We start from the raw sequence: 21,938 nt of genomic DNA, 5'->3' as shown, positions 1-21,938 counted from the left end.
ATAAGAACCAGATTTCAGCCATGTGTTGGCTAGAGATAAAACACAGGTTGAGATCCCTGTGGCCTTCCTTACTTTGTCCATATTCTGAAACCTAGACATTATTGTGACCATCTGGACCATCATAAATTAAACACTGTGATAAAAGTATATTAAAAAATATTTTTTTCTCAGAGATAAAATCAGGTCTCTGGAACACCAATGAACTCCATTCCTGGAGACGTGACAATCTTCAGGCAATACTCAGACAGTAGACCTTTTTTGCAGTTCCTATCCTGGTAGGATTTTCAAAAGACAGTATGCTAATATGCTTTCCTGACTTAAGTGTTTAAACACTTTTAAGAGGTGATAGAGAGTTGGTACAAAAAAACCATCATCTAGAGCATGGTGTTAGACTGAGGACCCCTAGTTGGATGCACCTCCAGGTGAATGCAAACTGTTGCCTGCACTCTGCTGCTAAAGGAGCAGAGAAAAGCACATTGGCAATGTCAGTGGTGACATTACTTTGCTGCTCTGGACTCCAGTTCATACTGAAGTTCCAGAACATCCAGTAGAGCAGCACTCAGTGGTAGTGTGACTTCATTCAGCTACAATAGTCTACTGACAGGCTCCGCTCTCCACTGGACTTACTGGCCATATAGAACTATTAAAGGGTGATTTGTTCCTTGTTAACAAAGAGGGTGTCCTAAGTGAAGGGGTGATTGGTGGCTGTCTTGGCCCCAGCAACCATGAAACAATTGAAATTAAAATGTCTGTTGACAGGAGAATAAGTGTCAGCAAAACTTCAACTCTGAACATCAGGAGAGCAGACTTCTAGTGCATAAAGTTCCCTGGGAAAACACTCTTGAAAGTGTTGGGGTTCAACAGTGCTTGTCACTTTTTAAGCGCCACCTCCTAAGGGCACAGGAGCAGCAACTGCAAAATGTCCAAAGACAAGCAGATGAGGCAGAAGGCCAGCTTGGCTGAGCAGGGATCTTCCTTTGGAGCTAAGTCAAAAAAGGAAGGAGTATGCCTAGTGGAAGTAAGGTCAGATGGCGTGGGAGCAATACAGAGATGCTGCTTGCCACTGTAAGAAGAAAATTCATGTGGCCAAAGCTCAGCTGGAGCTGAAGCTGGATAGAACCATGGGGACAATAGAAAGAGTTATTTTAAATACATTAAGGGCAAAAGGCAGTGCAGAAATAACATGAGCCCATTACAGGATGAGGATGGTCACTTCACAAACAAGGCAGAGGTGTTTAGTGCTTTCTTTGCCTCTGTCTTCAACACTGAAGATTCACTGGCTAAGGGAGTCCCAGTGCCCTGAGTTGGAGGACTGTGGCTGTAAGAATGATAAACTCTCAGTTGACCCTGAACTTGTGTGGGATCTGATGCTCCAGCTGGGTCCCTACAAATCTATGAGGCCTGATGGGATTCAGATGAGAATATCCAAAGAGCAGCTATGTCATTGCAAAACCTCTCTTGATGATTTTTGAACGGTCATGGGAACCTGGAGAAGTCCCAGTGGACTGGAAGCTGGCTAACACTGTCCCAATTTTCAAGAAGGACAAAAAGGATGACCCTGAAACTACAGGCTTGTCAGTCTCACTTGAGTGTCTAGTAAAGTTACAGAGAAGATTATTCAGGGAGGTATTGAAAAACACCTGAAAGATAATGCATTCATTGCTCACAGCCAGCACGGCTTCATGAGGGAAAAGTCCTGCTTTTCAAACCTCATTTCCTTTCGTGACAATGTAACTGCCCCAGCTGATCAAGTGAAGACAGTTGATTTACCGTTTTTGCATCTCAGTAAAGCTTTTGATACTGTATCTCACAATATCCTTCTGGACAAAATGTCCATCACAGATGGATGAATACATCATGTCTATTCATCGGCTCGTGGGTTGGGTGCAAAGAATTACAGTGAATGGGGTGACATCAGACTGGTGACCTGTCACTAGTGAGGTTCCACAAGGCTCCATTGTAGGCCCAGCGCTCTTCAACATCTTCATAAATGACTTGGATGCAAGACTTGAAGGGATACTAAGTAAGTTTGCAGATAATTGGCAGGAGCTGTTGATTCCCCAAAATGCAGAGAGAACATGCAGAGAGACCTGGACAAATTAAAGGGCTGGGCAATCACCAACTATATGAAGTTTAACAAGGACAAGCGTAAGACCTGGGATGGGGCAATCCCAGAGGTATGTACAGATTGGGGAATGAGATGCTGGAAAGCAGCAAGATGGAAAGGGACCTGAGGGTCCTGGTTGATGACAAGTTGAATATGAGTCAGCAGTGCCCTGGCAGCCAGGAGGGCCAACCATGTCCTGGGGGAATCAGGCAAAGCATCACCAGCCAGTTGAGGGAGGGGATTGTCCTGCTCTGCTCTGCCCTAGGGCGGCCTCACCTTGCATCCTGTGTGCAGTTTGGGTACCACAATACAAGAAAGATACAAAGCTCTTAGAGAGCATCCAAAGGAGGACAATAAGGATGGTGAAGAGCCTTGAGGGGAAGCCGTATGAGGGCACTTGCTCTGTTCAGCCTGGAGGAGAGGAGACTGAAGGGAGATCTTATCACAGTCTTCAGCATCCTCACAGGGGGAAGAGGAGGGGAAGACATTGATCTCTTCTCTGTGGTAACCATTGACAAGACCCAAAGGAATGGCCTGAAGCTGTGTCAGTGGAGGCTTAGGTTGGATATCAGGAAAAGGTTCTTCACCCAGAGGGTGGCTGGGCACAGGAACAGGCTCCCCAGGGAAGTGGTCAGAGCACCAAGCCTGACAGAGTTCATGAAGTGTTTGGATAACACTCTCAGGCACACGGGGTGATTCTCGGGGTTGTCCTGTGACGGGCCAGGAGTTGAACTTTGATGATCTTTCTGGGTCCCTTCTAACTCAGCACATTCTATGATTCTATGTAATCTTCCAATACCTTAAGATAAAACATCATTACATACAAGGAAACATTTTCTCTCAAAGGTAATTAAAACCTGATTTACTTTTTGAAAAGTGATGTTCTGCATGCCACTCATCCCACCTCCCTATACAGTAAGATCCGAAAGGAAGAAAACAAAAATGAATATTATGTACATAATAAATATAAAGTATTTGCAGTTGGAATATGCTCCAAAATTTATTTCTTGTTCAGCCCCCAAGGGATGAACATTCTCTTTCAAATAAAAATATATCATTAACTGTTATTGGCAATAGTTTTGTGAAAGAGTCCTTAAAGAACAAATCTATGGAGGTTTCTAAAGCTTTTTTGTGCTATTATCAGACTCATTTTGTTCAATAACAGCTGATTCAGTTGCAGTTCAAAAAAATGTACAGAGATCTATTGTTTCACTTAATAGCCAAAAGCATTTAATTCTAGTTCAGTACCTTGCAGAAACATGCAAACATGGCAGTGATGGACTGGCACACTGACAAAATAACTTTAGGACAAGGAAGTGCAACCATTTATACTTTCCAAAGTAAATCCTTTCCAAAATCATTCCTCCACCCTCACTCTCCCACCTCGCTTCAATAACGGCAGTAGCTTCTTAAAATAATAGCCCATTTGAACACTTGATCTTATGGAAAGTGCAGCACATGAATGAATCCTATTCACTCCTGAAAGGAATCTCTTTAAAAACCCTTTTTTTGTCAGTTTAAGTGGGACTTAAATGATCAAATTCCAAACTGGAAAGCCCTGTTTTGTTGTTTAAGGAAGCTGAACAAATAAAAAAAACCTATCTGGCAAAATAAGACTACAATGACAGAGTCAGATTTCCAGATAGGTTCTATTACAACTGCGCTTGGCAATAGTCTATGCTGTGTAAGTGGGAGCAACAATGGGACTGTGTCAACTTATGCCAAAGGTGGATTTGCTCCATGGCCTTAAAATTGATTTATTGTTTATAGAAAGGACTGAGTCAGAGGCAGGGTGGTAGTGTGGAAAGTCAAGCAAGTCTTAAACCCCCCCATTTCATTACTTTGACAAGGTTTTTTTAATACTTTTTTTTTTTTAAGAGATACTGCTGAGGAGTTAAACCTCCTATAGAAAGTTTGTAAATATTACCTCTGAGAAATTTACTGGTACCTAGACCTCATTAATTTAAGCATCTCTATTTTATTGCATGTGGACAATTCACTAACTAAAGGTCCTAAAGGACAGGGGCAAAAGAGGACAAGTGGTGGTAATGTCAAAAACTGAGCCAGAGCTCATCATAGCAGGACTCAGTGGGATGATACATACAGTACTCAACAAGACAAATAGAGAAAATATGGGGTTCTGGTGTCTGTTCCTCTCAATTCAAGCATTTTATAATAAGAAGCCATTTGATTATACAACAAAAACTTAGAAGTGCCTCTTTAAGCATCAAAAATTATCCTCTCCGCCTTCTGCTTAAAATAATGTACTATATTACTATATCTCAAATAAAAATCTGGGTGGTATTGAAAATTTTTTTGTAGGGTTATTAAAGAGAATGAAAAGAAAATATCTTAGAAGAAACATGTCACACCTTAAGGGAACAGACAATGGTGGAGCTAACAAACCTGTACTGTAATGTGTAATTGTTTCTCCTTTTTGCTTTTAAGTACATTCCAAAGTCTTTAATCACATTACACACAGTTATATAATTGAATCCATCATGTTCTTCTGGTTAGTCAGCTTCATCCTAATTATGTAAACAAATGCACCAGTGTATACTCACAGGGATCAATAGACCTCTCATCCAAAGAGCTCCCTTCCCACATGGCGCTGCAGAACCCTTTCTAAAATGTAACAAGTGAAATCACATGAACCTCATGAGGTTCAACAAGGCCAAGTGATGGTCCTGCACCTGGGTCTGGGCAAATCCAAGTACAAACACCAGCTGGGCAGAGAATGGATTGAGAGCAGCCCCTGCGGAGAAGGACTTGGCGGTGCTGGTGGATGAGAGGCTGGACATGACCCACATGCACTCACACCTCAGAAAGCCAAACGTGTCCTGCTCTGTATCAAAAGAATTATGTGGCCAGCAGGTCACAGGAGGTGATTCTGCCCCTCTGCTCTGCCCTCATGACACCCCACCTGCAGTGCTGCATCCAGCTCTGGGGTCCTCAACATAAGAAGGACATGGACCTGCTGGAGCAAGTCCAGAGGAGGCCATGAAGATGATCAGGGGGCTGGAGCACCTCTCCTGTGAAGACAGGCTGAGAGAGTAGGGGTTGTTCAGTCTGGAGAAAAGAATCATAGAATTAGAAAACGGTTTGGGTTGGAAGGAACCTTTAAGATCATATTAATTCCAACCTCCCTGACATGGGCAGGGAAAATTCCATTAGACCAGGTTACTCAGAGCCCCATCCAACCTGGCCCAAACACTTCCAGGGATGAGGAGTTCACAAGCTCTCTGGGCAACGCACTCCAGTGCCTTACCACCTTCACGATAAAGAATTTCTTCCTAATATCCAATCTAAACATACCCTCCTTCAGCTTAAAACCATTCCCCATTGTCCTACCACAACACGCCTTTTTGAAAAGTCCCTGTCCAGCTTTCTTTTAAGCCCCCTTTAGGTACTGGAAGGTGCTATAAGGTCTCACTAGAGCCTTCTCTACTCCAGGCTGAACAGCCCCAGATCTCTCAGCCTTTTCTTATATGAGAGGTGCTCCAGCCCTGTGATCAACTTAATATCCTTCTCTGGATCTTTCCAACGGGTCAACACCTTTCCTGTGCTGGTGACCCCAGAGCTGGATGCAGTGCTCCAGGTGGGGTCTCACAAGAGCAGAGTAGAGGGGCAGAATCATGTCACTCGCCTTGCTGGCCACACTGCTTTGGATGCAGCCCAGTACACAGTTGGATTTCTGGGCTACAAGCACACATTCCTGGTTCATGTTGAGTTTTTTGTCCACAAACACTGCCAGTTCTTTTCCTCAGCGCTAGGCTTGGTCCATTCTCTGCCCAGCCTGAATTTTTATTCCTTCTCTTAACCCATGGGAAGGACCTGGCACTTTACCCTGTTGAACCTCATAAGGTTTGTACAGACCACCTCTGAAGCCTGTCCAGGTCCCTCTGGGTGGCATCCCTTCCCTCCAGTGTGTTGACCACATCACACAATTTGGTGTCATCTGCAAACTTTCAGGGTGCCCTTAATCCCACTGTCTGTGTCACCAACAAAGACGTTAAACAGTGCTGGCCCCAACACTGACCCCTGAGGACAGCACGGGTCACTGGTCTCCACTCAGACCACAATCCTTTCAGCACAACCATCCAGTCTATTCCTTATCTGCCAAGCGGTCCATCCAACAAAACCATGACTCTCCAGGTAGGACACAAGGATGTCGTGCAGGACAGTGTCAGATGCTTCACACAAGTCCAGGCGGATGATATCTGTTGCTCTTCCCTCATGTACCACTGCTGTAACTCCATCATCGAAGGACAACAAATTTGTCAGGTATTATTTGCCTGTAGTGAAGCCATGTTGTCTTCACCAGTCATCCCTTATTTTCCATGTGCAAGGCTCATGGCAGAAGGTTCTGGGGAGACCTTATAGCGCCTTCCACTACTAAGAAGAAATCTACAAGAAAACTGGAGAGAGACATTTTAGAGGGGCATGTAAAGATAGGACGAGGGGAACGGCTTCAAACTGAAAAAGGGTAGATTTAGATATGGTAGGAGGGAGAAACTCTGTACTGTGAGTGTGGTGAAACACTGAAACAGGTTGCCCAGAATAGTCCTGAAGTGTTCAAGGCCAGGCTGGATGGGGCTTTGAGCAACGTGGTCTAGTGGAAGGTGTCCCTGCCCAGGGCAGGGTAGTTGGAACTAGATGATCTTTAAGGTTCCTTCCAATCCAAACCCTATGATTCTATGAAATCTGAGCCCAGAGGTGGCCAGCTCTCCCAAAAAAACCTCTCCAGATAGCAATTTCCCAGCATAAGTCGCTGATGTTACAGTTGAGGTAGCTGACAAACTAGCACTGTGCTTCTGCAGGACACCAACAGACCTCAGTGCTGTGCAGCAGAAGGGTCTATGCCTCTAAGCAGAGCTTCTAAGACCAGGCAAAACTGCTGTGTTAGGCTCCAGGAAACACTGCAGGAAAGCAGCCCTGGCATCACACTGCAAAGATAGGAGAAATGAGTCTATACAGAAATGATGGCTTCATCTTTTTGTACACACTAAAGAAAGACTCTGGAGTAGTCTTTCACAAACAAGACACAGCCCGTTATTAACAAGCCATACTGGAGAACATTTCTGGGTCACCTTTGGTAGCTGTGTCTGTCCAGATCAGTGTCATTATTTCTACACCTGTCAGTCTCTATCTTTCAAAACTGAGACAGAAATAACTTGAGCAGGTCTGCTAAATTTCCAAAAGCATTGGAAACACAATGAGAGTTGGCATGCTGTATTTCTGCATCACAGCAATGCTATTTTTCTTTGTTCTCTCTCAACCTGTCTTTTAAACCACTATACAGAAATAATTTAAAAAGTAAATGATAATTAAATGAACATACAGAACAAGCAGAGATCTTTATAGCACTAACTCACATCTGTTCCAAGCAATTAAAACAAGTACTTGCAACTGCATTATTAGTAATTAATATAAATATATGGTTACTGACTTCTTAGTAGTTGTAAATAATGGGAATTCGGTAGTCTATCTGTATAAAGCTGAAAATCACTGCACCAGATGCGTAGCTACAACAATCCTATTTTTTAAAAGTTGATAGATACTGCTAAATTCAGTCTTGGGTGGTTCCCTAGAAAAGTTCATAGTCTCATACTATACATGAAACTTGCAAACTAGGTGTTACACTGGATACACTGGATATAGTGCAGCTTAAGAATCTAGCTCTAAAGTTACGTTGACTGTAAAACATGAAATGCTAAATAAAGCTGTAATTCAGAAAATTCAATGGTCAAAAGAAAAACATATGTATGTAACTTTTAAAAATTAAAAACCTATTAAAGTATGGAGAAGAAAGCCCTCTTGACGTAAACGAGGACTTGTACTTCTGGAGTAAAAAGTTGCAGGTCATTATGAGTCACTCCATCATTCACTTCCCTCGGATGCAGAGCAGAAATAGAACAGATGTAGGAAATTGAAACAGACCAAGAAAGAAGCAGAATATGACTCAATAAATGTAACCCATTAGAACTTATTATGTGGTATAAACTGCCTTGTGCTGCCCTTCCCAAGACTGGAAACTGTTTTCCTTTGTCCACATCTATCCAGAATTTTATTTGGGCTTTGGTTCTGTCATGGGATACCTATTTTTCTTATTTAGCCGTTTACTCATATTTCTATGCCATAAGAAAGAAAGTTTAAGAATAGAATTCTCTTCGCTATAATTTTCTTAGTGGAATCTTTTATGTTCCACAATTCAGAATGTTCACAGCAGAACAAGAAGAACAGAAGATGAAATTCTATATATGAAATATATTGACAGTGCAAAAGGAATCTTGTTTACACAAAACTTCCATTACCACACTTCAATCAAAACAAGCAACAGTTAAACGAATCATCAGCATCTGCAGGATTTTAAAACTCTGTCACCATAGTTTCAGTTCAAACTAACCCATTAAAATGAAAATTTATCTTAATTTCTGTCTTATTAAAATAATGTCCATGGAAAAAAATAGCCTCAAAGATGAATACCTTTTGGAGTGTGCAAAGTGTAAAATCTGTAGTGCACCATGGAATTCTGAAACACCCTGTCCTAAAATGGTCCCATTCTACCCAGCAGATTGTTAACCTTCAAGTTACCCCAGTGGGTTTATGCTTTTGAAATGGCATTTTAAATGTAGAATTACACATAAAGAAAGAAGCTTTCCAGAATGTGCATCAGAAGAAAAAGAAACCTTCCTTTTCAGGATAGTGTCTAGTTTTTAATTCATGGAAGTGGCATACACATCTAGGGCTGGGTTTTTCCCCTCCCTTTTTGCTTATATGTCATGGTTTGGGAGCTTTAAAAAATCTAATTCTCTAGTCAAAGCCCCTTCCCACATCTCAACCTAGTATAAGATGTGTTTTTTCTAGACAACCACATGAGACTTTTAAAGTGGGGAAAGGGAATATATTACAATGACTGTACAAATAAATATTATAATACATTATACACACGATCACAACTATCTCTACCATGACATAAGTATTTACAATGGATCAGATCTCTTCTCCCCTCCAAAAAAAATGTCCAGTAGGGAAGAAGGAAAGATCCTTTCCAGTCTCAGAGAGCAGCAGTTCCTCTAGGGCAGCCGTCATCTATCTTCTCATGCAGCAGCTGATAGCTGGATTTTTGCCAGCACTCACGAGGGGGTTATCCAAGCCCCCTCGGCCCCGTCGTCTCCAAGCAAGGGGTCTTCCGTGGGCTGCGCTTCCCAGGACAAGGGCGCTATCACCACGTCATATCACAAAGTTCAGGGGTCTTCGCGACGGTCCTTATCTTCAGGGGACTCAAGCCCCTTTGCAGAGCTCCTGTGCTCTGCCTCAGGCTGCCAGCTTGGCAGCAACAGCGAGGGGGGAGCCAAAGTCACTCCCTCTGCATTCCTCTCGGAGCTTTTTAGCTCCTCTCTCTCCGGTGCTGCATGTTGCATTTTAGGACTTCCATCCAGTAGGAGTCCACCACCCCAACTTAAGAGGGGTCTCAAAGGAGTTTTGGGGGGTCTGGTTCAGTTCTTACCCCCAAAACTCTGTGTAGAGCTCAGTCCTGCTCTCTCTCTCTCTCTACATTAGACATCTCTGTGTCTTCTTGCCTGGCTGCCTGGCAAGCCTCCTCTGCTGCTTTCTTATCTCTTCTGGCTCTCTGCCACCACTCCGGCCAGTGTTGTTCTGTCGCTGCTGCTCACAGTGAAGAAACATCCCCTGGCTCAGCCACAGACACTTAGTCCAGTCTTACACTGTTCCAAGTCTCTGCAGCCCCAGCCAGGGGGTGCTCAGAGGCCCCAAGGGGCTCCAAGCCCCTTCCTCGTGGCCTTAGAACATGGCTACCACTTCTACAACCAAACCACAACTCACCTTCTCCTCCATTTGCTTGTGGTATGTTTATATTTCGCAGAAGTGTTCACTGGCTAAAACTTCAAAACTTCCAGGGTCACCAATCCCTGGGGTTTCACCACTTTATAACTGCAGGGGGAAAACAGTTTTCCCCCTACCACATTATATCACAAGTTGAAGTTGGACTTACGCAGTTTTGCCCTCGCTATCTTGTTTGGTGGCACTGGCTCCCTTTTTACCCAGCAATGAAGCCACTTTCTCAGGATCGCCATTCTCCACTGCCTGCAGCAGCCGATCATCATTCTTATTCCACTCGTTGGTCTGGAGTTAAAGAAAAAGAAGAGAGAAATATTATCAGTACCAGCACTGTGTACAGGCTCTCCTGGATGATCCTGGATCACATTTATCACCGTGGAAAGCTTAAAAAAAAGCCCAACTCAAAGAAATGGTACAAAGAAAGCCCCACAAAACCAATCTGCAAGCTGTGCAGCACAGGTTCCCGAGGACTTAATGGCTTAAACCAGGGCCTGAGCAATGACTGAAGATGAACTCTAATTTGGAAACTCTCTAGATGAGTAGTGCAGGTAAACTTTCTGTATTTTCTTACTGTATTTTCAAAAGTTCTCCTCCATTTTTTCTAGTCCTTGTTTCTATTTCAGGCCCCATCAGACCTTCTTGACAAACATCATGTGGATAAGCAAAGAGATGCCTCATCTTATCCAGACCTCACCCTTTCCAGCCAGAACTTTCCATATTCAAGGCATTTCTCAGCTCACACTTTGTAGAGGACAACAAGTTAAGAGACTGCCCTTTCCAGACTGTAACTAGCTTTACTGAGCTCTTATCCCCTATGTTTTTCCTTGAAACAACCAAACAAATGAGCCACTCCGGTAGACAGCACATCACTAATGCTGCTGAAAGAAAGGACAACCATCCTACTTTCAGATCTTTCCAAACTTAATTCTCTAAGTCTTTTTGATTCTTCTCAACGTCTGATCAGGAATAGGACACTACTTCCTAAAGTGATGATTCTCTCTCCTCCTCCGAACCCTCAGAATGTGGCCTGTTTCCTCTACCACATGCTCAAGTTGAATCTAGAAAGATCATCAGAAAACAGAGGACTGTTAACTTTCCGTATTCCATGTGATCACAGCAAAACAAGCTCTGGAAAAAGCAGTTGAAAGTTGCATTCATGCCTTTTAGTCTGTAAACTGAAAGACATGAGTGTTCAGTCTTCAGGAGAAGCAATCTGGTGCAGCCAAAAACCTGTGTTTGAATTAGCATTAGCACCCTGCTACCCTCAGGAGAGTCATCTTCAACAGACTATGGTCTCTTTGACACCAGTCAGCTCATCTCCAGCATGATTGCTGTTCATGAGCATTTGATTTCTACACAACTTTTGGAATTACTAAATTCATATTAATATGCACCTTGAGAAATATTCAACTTAATAAAAACCAAACAAAAAACCCCCCACCACAACACTTTGTCCTTATGCTCTATACAGACTTTTCTGGCTTGAGATAAATAAAAAGAATGATGTCTCTCTGTCTGGGCTTATGAGGAAAAGTGTATGATGTACACACTTATATGAACTAATTCCACAAGCTGTGAACACCTTGAAAAACCAGAACAGAAGGAAAGTGTTCCAGGTTACAAGTAATTTAAAAAACAAATTAAAAAACCCTGAACCAAACCAAAACAAACAAACAAACTAAAAAGACAAAATCCAAACATTAGGGAGAATGCAGACTGATGAGGAGAGCAGACAGGAGTTGAAAGAACACCACCTGGAACCATGAGTATGAATGGCAGTTCTGTCAAAGGAAGAGGCATGTAGACAAAGCAATTGCAGTCTGTTTTGGCAGTGGTATGACTGGTGGGTAAATGCACATCAAGCAGGTTATAGTCTTTATTCTTATAGCAGTGCAATAAACTTCTGTAGACTTTAGAGCACTAATTACATCAGCAGAAAAAAATTGTTTCCCTGAGCAATATTTAGACTCCATGGCAGTGAGTGGCCAGCCAAACAGCAGGCTCCACCTAAAATGAAACTCATGGCCTATTCTGCATTTAGGGAATTTCATGTTTTAAAGGGAGCCCATTATTAAAAGCAGATGTTAAAAAAAATGTAGCTTACTTGTAAATAAAATCCTTTAAAGTTAACACTGTTTATTTGACAGTATATTATGCCTTTTGCTTTGGAGTTTGTTCTGTTTCTGGGCTTTATTATTCAGTCAAATAAGACATTTAAATATAGGCTATTTGATGAATCACCCTTACCCACAAATCACCAAGATGACTGCAGAGCATTGGTAGCACCTAACTCCTACACTTTTTAATTTTTTTTTTTACTTTTTCTGTGCATGTGTGTTTTATATTTTGGAAAATACAGACAGAGATGGCAGGTAGCATGATAACCTACACACACACCACGCACACGTAATCCAATACTAAACCATAGTATTGGAGAAGAAACACAACACCTAATTTAAGATATTTTCCTGACTTGAAATAACTAGTTTACTTCTGAAACATGAATAAGAATAAACTACAGGAAAATGTTAAGATAAAGGCCTGCTGAAAATCCTTGGCAGAACAGCTTTCAGAAGAATGTTCAGCTTTTTAGTGCAAAAATGGCCACATCTTCAGGAAGCAGTTCCATGAATATTCCTTCAATACTCAGATATTAAATTGAAACATTATTGACATATAATCCAATATCCAGTATTCTGGTATAAGCAAGTAAGCACACTAATACCAGCTCCCAAGTTTAAGAAATATCTGAGACAAAGTGTCAATTTCCCCTTTGAGAAGCTGCTGTGGTAACTATATCTATCTATAATTACACTATCATTAACATCCCAGATCCAAGAGAAACCAACACAACTGGGTCCCAAATTACCCCTCAGTAGTATGGAAGCTGAAGCTAGAAGACACACAAATACTGAATGGGGAAGCCTGGAGTGTTCTGAAAGTGGTTCTGATGTTGCAGAACTATGCCATGTTCATGTTCACATTAAAACATTTTATGACATATATATAAAGTATATGTATACAAGTACATAGGCTTTCATTCATCTTTACTGTAGTTTTCAACCATATCTTTTTGGTAACAAAAATTAAACACTCACATAAACACAATTAAAGAAGGACTTAATGATGCCTCATTTAAAAAGCTGCATGTACCTATCTGTACAGATAAAAAGATTCCCTCATACTTAAGAATTAAAACAGAACCGAACTTGGACAAGCCATTAATTAATGCAGTCTCTCAAAGGGACACTGAAAACACTCAATACTATCAGATTCATCTCAGTGTCAAGGAAAGGCTACCGGTGTACATCTCTTTGTTTTTCACACAAAGCTAGATAATGAATTCTTTTTCCTGCTTGGAGGAAAGTGGTAGAGGCTGATGGTTAGGCTAGAAGACCTGTATTTGGAAGTCATTTTAGATCCCTGTTTTCAGTTCTATATCTAATTAATGTCTCTTCTTCTAAGCACTGTGACTCAGAGCTGTTAAAGGAACGAATAATTTTAGAGACTGTCACATACCCAAATTCGCTTACATTAGTTCTTGCAATTGCATGTTTAACGTCTTTAACACTACTGTACCTGCAACTTTGTTTTGCTCCTGGAAAACAAAAGGATACACGCAGTTTCTCTTCATCGTTGTGCAGCAGTTATGCTTATTTATTACTAAAAGAGCTGTGTTCTATGTAAGATGCTTAAAAGCCACCACGCTCTATTACTCTATAAAGTTATGCATCTTTTCATTAAAGCAATAAAAATTCCATTCTAGGGCATCAAACACCTGTTATTATCATAGAAAAAACGTCATTTTTATACAAGTTATATAAAGCCACTTACAGACCCCATTTTATTTTCAAAATGAAATTAGGGATAAATCTCTCCACATAGGAGAAAAGTATGCAGGCATCTGAACTACTGTTCAAGTATTCCTCTGATAGGATCAAACTGTTTTTTAATTCCCCGCTGTGCTCAAAATACCAGCATTGTACAATGCATTCCAAAAGTTAAAGGTACAGCTATTAAAATAAATGGCATGTAAAACAGATTCTCAAAAACACCCATTTCAAAAGAGAATTGTAGCCCTACCATCCATGTTCTTTAGGGGAAGAAAAATCTAGAAGGCAAGAGAATACATATGACACCCAGAAAGACACTGTACCCAGGATCTGGCAAGAAAGTAAGAGGTATTTAAGTCAGTAGGGCTCCTACAGTCTCACATAATCAAAAATTGCACAGGCATTGCTGCCAGAGCAGGTCAGAAAACACATATTTCTGAACAGAGGGAGTGACTGTTGCATTACACACATTTTCTGAATCTCTTGTAATATTAGCCTGGTCTTGACCCCACAAGCCACACATCATCAAGTATACACCAAAAACTTGGGAGGTAACTTCTGCTGGGATGATGCAAAACATGGGTACAACCAGTTATGGTTTATCATTCAGTGTAAAAGCCACCTTGAACTGACATCTATTATGCAGCACACTATTTATTTCTCCTGGAGAACACACATATGGGAGATGCTCTCTTCGGCCAAGAGTACAGGGTAGCCAGTTAAGGTGGGGACCTTAACTTCATAAACCTACTGCATCAAGCTTCCTCCACTGCAGCCCCAAAAACCATCCCATTCCTCTTTTCCAAGCTGCCCAAATATTTCTGTAAGTCCCCTTCTTCAGCTGTGTGCCCCATCCTGCCCCCTCTATCACAAGGCTCCTCACTCCCCTTGATTTTAGATCTCACCCAAGTAGCATGGCACTGACCACTAAACAGCCCTTGGGAAGTTTCAGTTCTGTTACTACCACTCTTTCAAGTAATAAAGGGTAATAAAAGAGTGTTTTCTTTTATGTCAGAGACGCCTCCACATGTAGCCTTCTCAGCAAACCTTCACAGAGCACTTCAAAATTAAGATTAACACAGAGTAGCAGTATGATCTTCAGTAAAATGTTTAATATAGCACAAGAGCAACAAAGCCATCAGGCTCCAGAAGCTAAGCAAGTACTACTTTTCATCGGCAATAAAACTGAGGATTCTTTGATTTTAGTTTGTTTTTTGTTTTGTTTGGGTTTCCTTGTTTTGTTTAGGAGCTGCAAATAGCAAGTTAATCAACTGAGTATTTGGCATGACACATGGTGATATACATGTATCATGTAAGTAAAAAAAAACACAAACCTGAGCATCTCAGTGTAAAGATAAACACACACATGTAACAAATCTGGAAGATTCTGATCCTGGAAAACACTGCACATGTGACTTTTCTTTGCCTCCACCCCCACCCCCCACACACACCTACTTCTGTAGGCCATGTGCCAAAGAGTTATCAACAGCCTTCCTTCAAACAATTAACATTTTTCAATAACAATGGCTTGTGAACACATGCAAAACTCAACTGATGAAACACATATTTCAGCTTCACAGACCAGAACCAGTGCTCCATTCAGTACTTCTTCAGGTTGGGGGGAGGGGGAAGGGTTAATTTGTTGTTTGTTTGGGGCTTTTTAAACGTGTGTATATTGTTCAGTATAGGCAGCAACGATGGGCATTACATATGCAGAGAAAAAGTAAAACCGATCAAAGATCAAGAAGTGCAAGTTTTTGGATAAAACAGGCATTTTTCAGTCATGCCTAAAAATAGTCAATATTTTCCTATTAATGTGCAGGGGATTAGATAATCCATCACTCCTAATAAATCCTAACATATAACACAGTGACAGATGAAAGGATGGTAGGCTAAAATCCAAACATCAGGTGGCACTTAACATCCCTGCTTCTTAGTCTTGATTTTCATTTTTCAAATAGAAAACACTGTGCTGTATGGCCTCACTCAGAAGCATCTCTCTGGTAACAGTTCAGTGTGTTTTCCATATTTAAACACTTAGGAACACGAGAAAAAAGTTGGCAGGGAAGAGCCAGCCATGCTTGGGATGGAAAGCCACTCCTGCACAGGGCACTGTGTGGTCAGTGTTAGTGAAGTGAGGCTGATTGACTTGATCTACGCCATCAGATCATAATTAGTGATTAAAAAGAGCCCTATGCTCAAGGCAACAGAGTGCTTACAACGCCTTCGGTGATCACGCCAGGACAGACTGACCTCTCAAAACCATAGCTCCATCAGACACACACTTCGGCAGCAGTTACCAACAGCAATTGTACCGGCAATTGTCGACCGTGTGTCTCCTCAAAGCTTCCTCTATGCACAGTTCATTTCCTCTGCAAAGCTAGAGATAATTCTATGATTGCAAGATGCTAATAGTTATCCTAGGGCTGAAAGCGTCCAGTAAAAGTCCTTCCTCATTTGGATCACACATAGCATGTTGACAGATTTGAGTCCAAAGAGAAACCTTCCTATTAAAGCCCATTTTTAATACAATTAAAGCTTGCATTACCTGTATTACACATAGTTTTTTCTGTCACAAAGTGACGCTTTTTCCTTTCCAGAAGAAAAGCTCAGGAATTAAAAAATATGTTTGAAAATGGAACCTGTTCTTTTTCCGTCACCACATCGGGATATTAAGACCCAATTGCCTGAGATTACCAGCATATGTCATGCAAGAAGTAACGTGTAACAAGAGGTGGTAGCTCTATTTAGCACTTGCACAGCGTTTTCCATGAGCAAATACCTGAGCATACATTAACAACTGGCAACAACTTTGTTTCTTTATCTTTGGCATGCAGCCTACAGGAGATGATTTAAGTGACCTTGTATTGTTGCAAACCTACTGGAGACAGAGTTATGTTATCTCCACTGAAATCAGAACTGCAGGGAAGCTGAGTAGCAAATTGAAATTCCTGATAATTTCAAACTCAGCAACTCACTGTCTGAAAAGGAAAGGAATACTTAAAGACTGGCGTCACAAACAATTGCATGGCAAAGACACTGAACACCACCGCATCACAAGGTCATCCACAAAAGTCCACATGTGCTGGACTTCCCAGGAGAATCTTAAAAACAAGGACAATCCCATTGTGCTGAATGCATTCACTAAACAAAACATCCCTTGAAGTTAAAACAACAGATGATGGTTTTTCTAAAAAGAATGGCTTATCTGAAAACACTAACCTAGGAGTCAGTGGTACGTAGGTAAATACCCTACACTTTTCCCTGCCCTCCCATCTGCAATTTGTAGATTGTGTTTGCCGGTAGCTAGAGCGTAAACCTCCCTTAGAGAGGGACAGGATGTTGTTGACCTTGTCAGCAACAGCTTATTCCAGTCGGTAGGAGCATCTCCCAGGGCATTCAGAGCTTAGTAGACGCCAGAAGCAGTTGCCTCCCAGGCTGCTTTCAATTGCTGTGGCTCCAGCTCCTTGCTATAACTTTTTAAGTCTGCCCACGGTGCACATATAGCACAGTGGCACTGCCACCTGACCTCTGTTGCACCACACTCGACTGATGCAACACCCCGTAGGCCATGCCAAAAGATGTCACGTTCATTAACTTCACCACAAGTAAGGGCTTGACCTCTAATTAAGTTGTCAAAAAAGCAAAGTGTGACAATAGCTTTGAAAGTAATTCATAGTGATATTATCTAAATGTCACTAATTGCTACAACAGAAACAGTCTTTTTCAGCTTCACTTAGCCATCCATGTTCCCTGTCTTGGGTGACTGACGGCTAATAATACTAATTATATTTACACATAAGACAATACATTCACGGCTCACCAAATCACACACACAGTTCTTTAAAGGTGGAAACAGCAGCAATGCAAGGAACCTGTGCACATTCTACAAACAGAAGTGTTAATCCACTGCCCTCCTCTTGCTTCTTGAGCTATGGTGCCTAGTTGGGGCAACTGGCCATGTAAAGTGCATGAGGTCTGTTTGCCACTGGAAACTGTATTTGTGTCAGACCATAAATTCCATTTGAATAGGAGATAAAAAGCACCACGGGGAAGGCAGGAAGCAGTTGGAGTGAATGAACAAGGAATGATAACAAAAGACTTAACGGCAGATTGTCAGTAAACCTTGATAATTACCCATTCACTGAGTAGCTTCTGTAGATAAAGAAGTGATTATTATCCAAGCAAACCATTTTTTCATGCTGAACCCCAGAATAATGCATTTGAACAGCAAGTCACTCAGCAGGGCACTTCTATCAGCCAGTGAGGCTGCCCGGAAACTTTCCTGGCAGAAGGGGACCGCAAGCTGTGAAATGAAAGGGTCTTTCACCGAGAGAGAAGGGGAAAGATGACCTGACTAAAATGGTCATCTGAGACTGCAAGTCTGGAGAGTGGGGGGCATGGGGGAGGAAGGGAGTTGTAGAAAAAAGTTAGTTTGGACTTTGCTTAAATGATGACTGGAATTTGCAGCAGGTTGTGAGCTGCGCTCCAAGAACTCTCAAGAGGGAAATGAAAATGGAAAGAAATGCATTTAAGAGTTTGCTGTTTTGCTGAAATATTTGTGTTTCTTGTGAGTGAGTTGGGGTTTGTAGGTGGTTTTGTTTGCTTTTTGTTTGATTTGGGGGGGGGGGTGGTTTTTTGTTTTATTTTGGTTTTTTGTATGTGTGGGTGGGTTTTTTGGTTTGGTTTGATTTTTTGAGTGTTTTGGTGGTTTTTTGTTTGTTTGTTTGTTTTTAAATCTGTGTTTGATTTCACAGTTTCAGTCAGGCTTTGAATGAAGAGAAGCCATAAGGTCAGCACAGGGTATATGCACAGTTAACACATATGTAAGCAGCCTCTTTGTAACTCATCTGTAAGACTTCAATTCTGTAAAAGTAGGTGAAGAGCCTGAGACCAAAAGTCAGCAAGGGAGGCCAAGAGAGTGTGACATGGTCCACCTAGACCAAGGAGTACAGTTGGCCCACATCTAGTGTGTTTAGAGGCATATGGTGCAGTTCTGTGTGGGTTGGGAGGCACGCAGCTTACACATGATGCTCATTTTACTTCATAGTAAAGGCCAGAATGGTTTTTTTAACTTCAGAGACTACTTTTAAGCCTTTTAACAAGATAAATCAATCTTTGCATTTGAGGAACAGTGGCATTTCCTGCTAACATTACATCTAGGTACATCAGTAATTAAATTAGAGAGTAATGTCTTTTAAGCAATTACTGATGTTTTGACATAACCAATTTCATTCCAGTGGGTATAAAGGAAAAGTGGTAAGCAAAAAGCTCACAACATGCAAGGCATTAGAACAAAACAAGAAAAAGTATGTCTAAATCATTAGTAACATACAGCCAGAGCACTGGCAATAAGTCCAGCTACTGTCCATTGTTTATAATCTCACACATCAGCAATACAGCAACTGGAGATTTATCTTTATTTTCAGATAGCAAAGGATATAGCAGTCACCACATCACACGTAACCAATCACTTTCAGTAAGACAGAAGAAGGTAAAGCCAAGAATTAATTGTGTATATTTGTATAAATGAAACAATGTTTATCTTCACACAGGAAAAAACACAAGGGAATTTTTAAAATTAAAACAGTTATATCAATCCTGTTTGACTATCTCCCATTGTTCTGCCTTTTCTCAAAGTTCTAAAGATTTGAGCTACAGTGAACTCAGATGACTGTTCTCATCTGTTACTCAGTACTACTAACTCTGTTACTAACTACTGTTACTCAGTAGTTGTCAATAAAACTAAAATACATCTAATAATCTACTGTTTACTGCTGGACATATGGAAGCTTTTCCCTTCAAAAAAATCGGTGTGGTGTCAAAACACAAACTTCTCAAATGATTATCCAAGTATCACCAAGGGTCCTCAGGTTTTCCTTACACATAAAAATATATATAAACAAGAAACTGATCATCAGCAGGACACTCATGGAAAAGATCGCTTCTAATGCATTTTTAAGACTGAAGAACTACTTAATCAATAGATTTTAATTAGGTCAAATTTAGATACCAAGGTCAAATAGCAATTCACATAAAGCCTTTCAAGTTTTTGGTGTTTCTGCTGTACAACTGCCTCACAGTCAGTTGGAAAAAAGAGAAAATCATGAGCTTTAAAGTGAAATTGGCTGGATAATCTGGCATGACCTTATATCTGGTAAGTATGAAGTGGTAAGCAGGCTGTAAGATGCAGGGGCAATGCCAACTATGCAAGCAAAGTCTCCAGTTCCTCATGAGGGGAAGCAGAGGGGCAGACACTGATCTCTTCACTAGTGATCAGTGACAGGACTCAAGGAAATGGCATGAAGCTGAGTCGGAGGTTTTGGTTGGATATCAAGAAAAGGTCTTTCATCCAAACGGTGATTGAGCACTAGAACAGGCTCCCCAGGGAAGTGGTCACAACACCAAGCCTGTCTGGGTTCAAGAAGCATTTGGATAACACCCTCAGGCACATGGTGGGATTGCTGGGGTGTCCTGCACAGAACCAGGACTTGGACTCGATGATCCTGATGGGTCCCTTCCAACTCACCATATTCTATGATTCTGCGACTTGGTGTGAGCATCTGAGCTGACTACATTTGCATAGATTTTTAGTGGCATCTGCCAGCTTCTTTTGACTAGTAAATTTAGTGAGAGAATATGGGCACTCAATGAATCTTCTGGACTCCAGAGGGCCAGGTGGACATCCATCATGTTGGAACCCACTCAACTGCAACGTTACCTCACCTGCTAGTACTGCTAGGTTAGACCCATGGCTCTGTCCTTCCTCCTGTCTATGGCTAAATCTCTCAAAACATTGCTTATCTTGCTGCTTCTGCACAGTAAACTGGTTTTCATCAGGTTTAAAGCTGCTATCTGTTTTTCCTCCCCATTATTCTGCAAAAGGGAATACAGACACGAAGGCTGCAGACAAGAACAAAATAATTCAACACCAAGCAGAATTGCACACAGTCCAGAATTACATCAATTGATCAGTATTACTATTGCTGTAAGATGTGCTCATAAGGTACAAGCCACCATGGCACCTTATTTTTGTATTATAAATGCCTACATGATATTTCAGTTCACGATGAAAGCTGTTTCTTTTTTTTCTCTACTAGCAAGACTAAGTAGATTACTTGACTGAACTCCATCTTAATATACTTCACAAGCGCCAGAAAAGATCTGTGTTGTTCTTAAAAACACTTCATAATATTTTTATACCTACTAAAATGCCATTGTAGGATGCAATACAATCTCCAAATTCATAATAAAATATGTATTAATATCTCAAAACTATTCAGAGTAGAAAAACAGTCTATTTATAGTAGAATTTGTCATTCTTGTAAAGGACATAACCACTGTTACAGGATTATAGCCTTCTATTCTGAAACCCATGACAAAGCCAAACAAAACAGAGTGCATACATAGAGACAAATCCCTATTCCAAGAAATTATTTTGTTTGGAGTCTTCAAGGACTCAACTCAATCTCCAAAAGTACTTCATGACTACAAAAGAAGGCAAAAAAGTTTCACTATCTGTCTGATCTTCATGAGGCCACTGACAGAAGTTTGTGCTGTGGATTGACCTCTAGATCTAATATTTGTCAGTCTCCAAAATCAAATATTAAAGCAGCAAGTTAGACTTAGCTGCTTTTACTTCCATGATTGCAATGAAGGGTAAATTCAAGAGTCATAGGGAAAAGCAAGCAATCGTTTATCGTGAAAATACAATCCACTTCAGCTGCCAGCAAAGAGCATGTGAGATTTCACACCACCGCATCTTCCCACGTTGTTTATCCTCCGCATCACATGCACCGAAAATCAGACAAGTTCTTTTATGCGTCAGACTCTCTGTATGCAGAACATCGAGTGCCCACACATGGCAGGCCTTAAGCAGAAGGAGAGAAAGAGCAAGCAGGCACTCACCCTGGTTCCTTCCCTTAGGCCTCACCTGAAGGAGTTCCACTTCTCTAAGGGGTGAATAATGATATGCACAGATTTTCTGTTCAGCAGGCGTAGGTGGCCTTCCCTTTCATCTGATCAGAGCCACAGCTAGCACGCCTTCCTCCAGGCAGCTCATGGAAGCTCATTTTTGGCTGCCCTAAGTCAATGCTGGGGGTTTAACTCTTGCCTGATGATCAGCAATTGAGCTATCA

General features: G+C 41.4%; 1 protein-coding gene across 3 annotated transcripts in view; it reads right to left on the bottom strand.

The window, feature by feature from the left end:
• The window catches only part of RAI14 (retinoic acid induced 14), an 87,739-nt gene that overhangs the window by 29,563 nt on the left and 36,238 nt on the right, over positions 1-21,938 (bottom strand). For all 3 annotated transcript variants that reach the window (XM_064642595.1, XM_064642597.1, XM_064642596.1), the window contains exon 3: positions 10,122-10,252. In XM_064642595.1, the coding sequence (XP_064498665.1) occupies positions 10,122-10,252 (131 nt within the window). The remainder of the gene's footprint in view (positions 1-10,121; positions 10,253-21,938) is intronic.

This window comes from Pseudopipra pipra, chromosome Z (assembly GCF_036250125.1).
Source record: "Pseudopipra pipra isolate bDixPip1 chromosome Z, bDixPip1.hap1, whole genome shotgun sequence".
Taxonomy (NCBI): domain Eukaryota; kingdom Metazoa; phylum Chordata; class Aves; order Passeriformes; family Pipridae; genus Pseudopipra; species Pseudopipra pipra.
The sequence above is the reverse complement of the archived record's forward strand: the minus strand, read 5'-3'. Positions and strand labels throughout refer to the sequence as shown.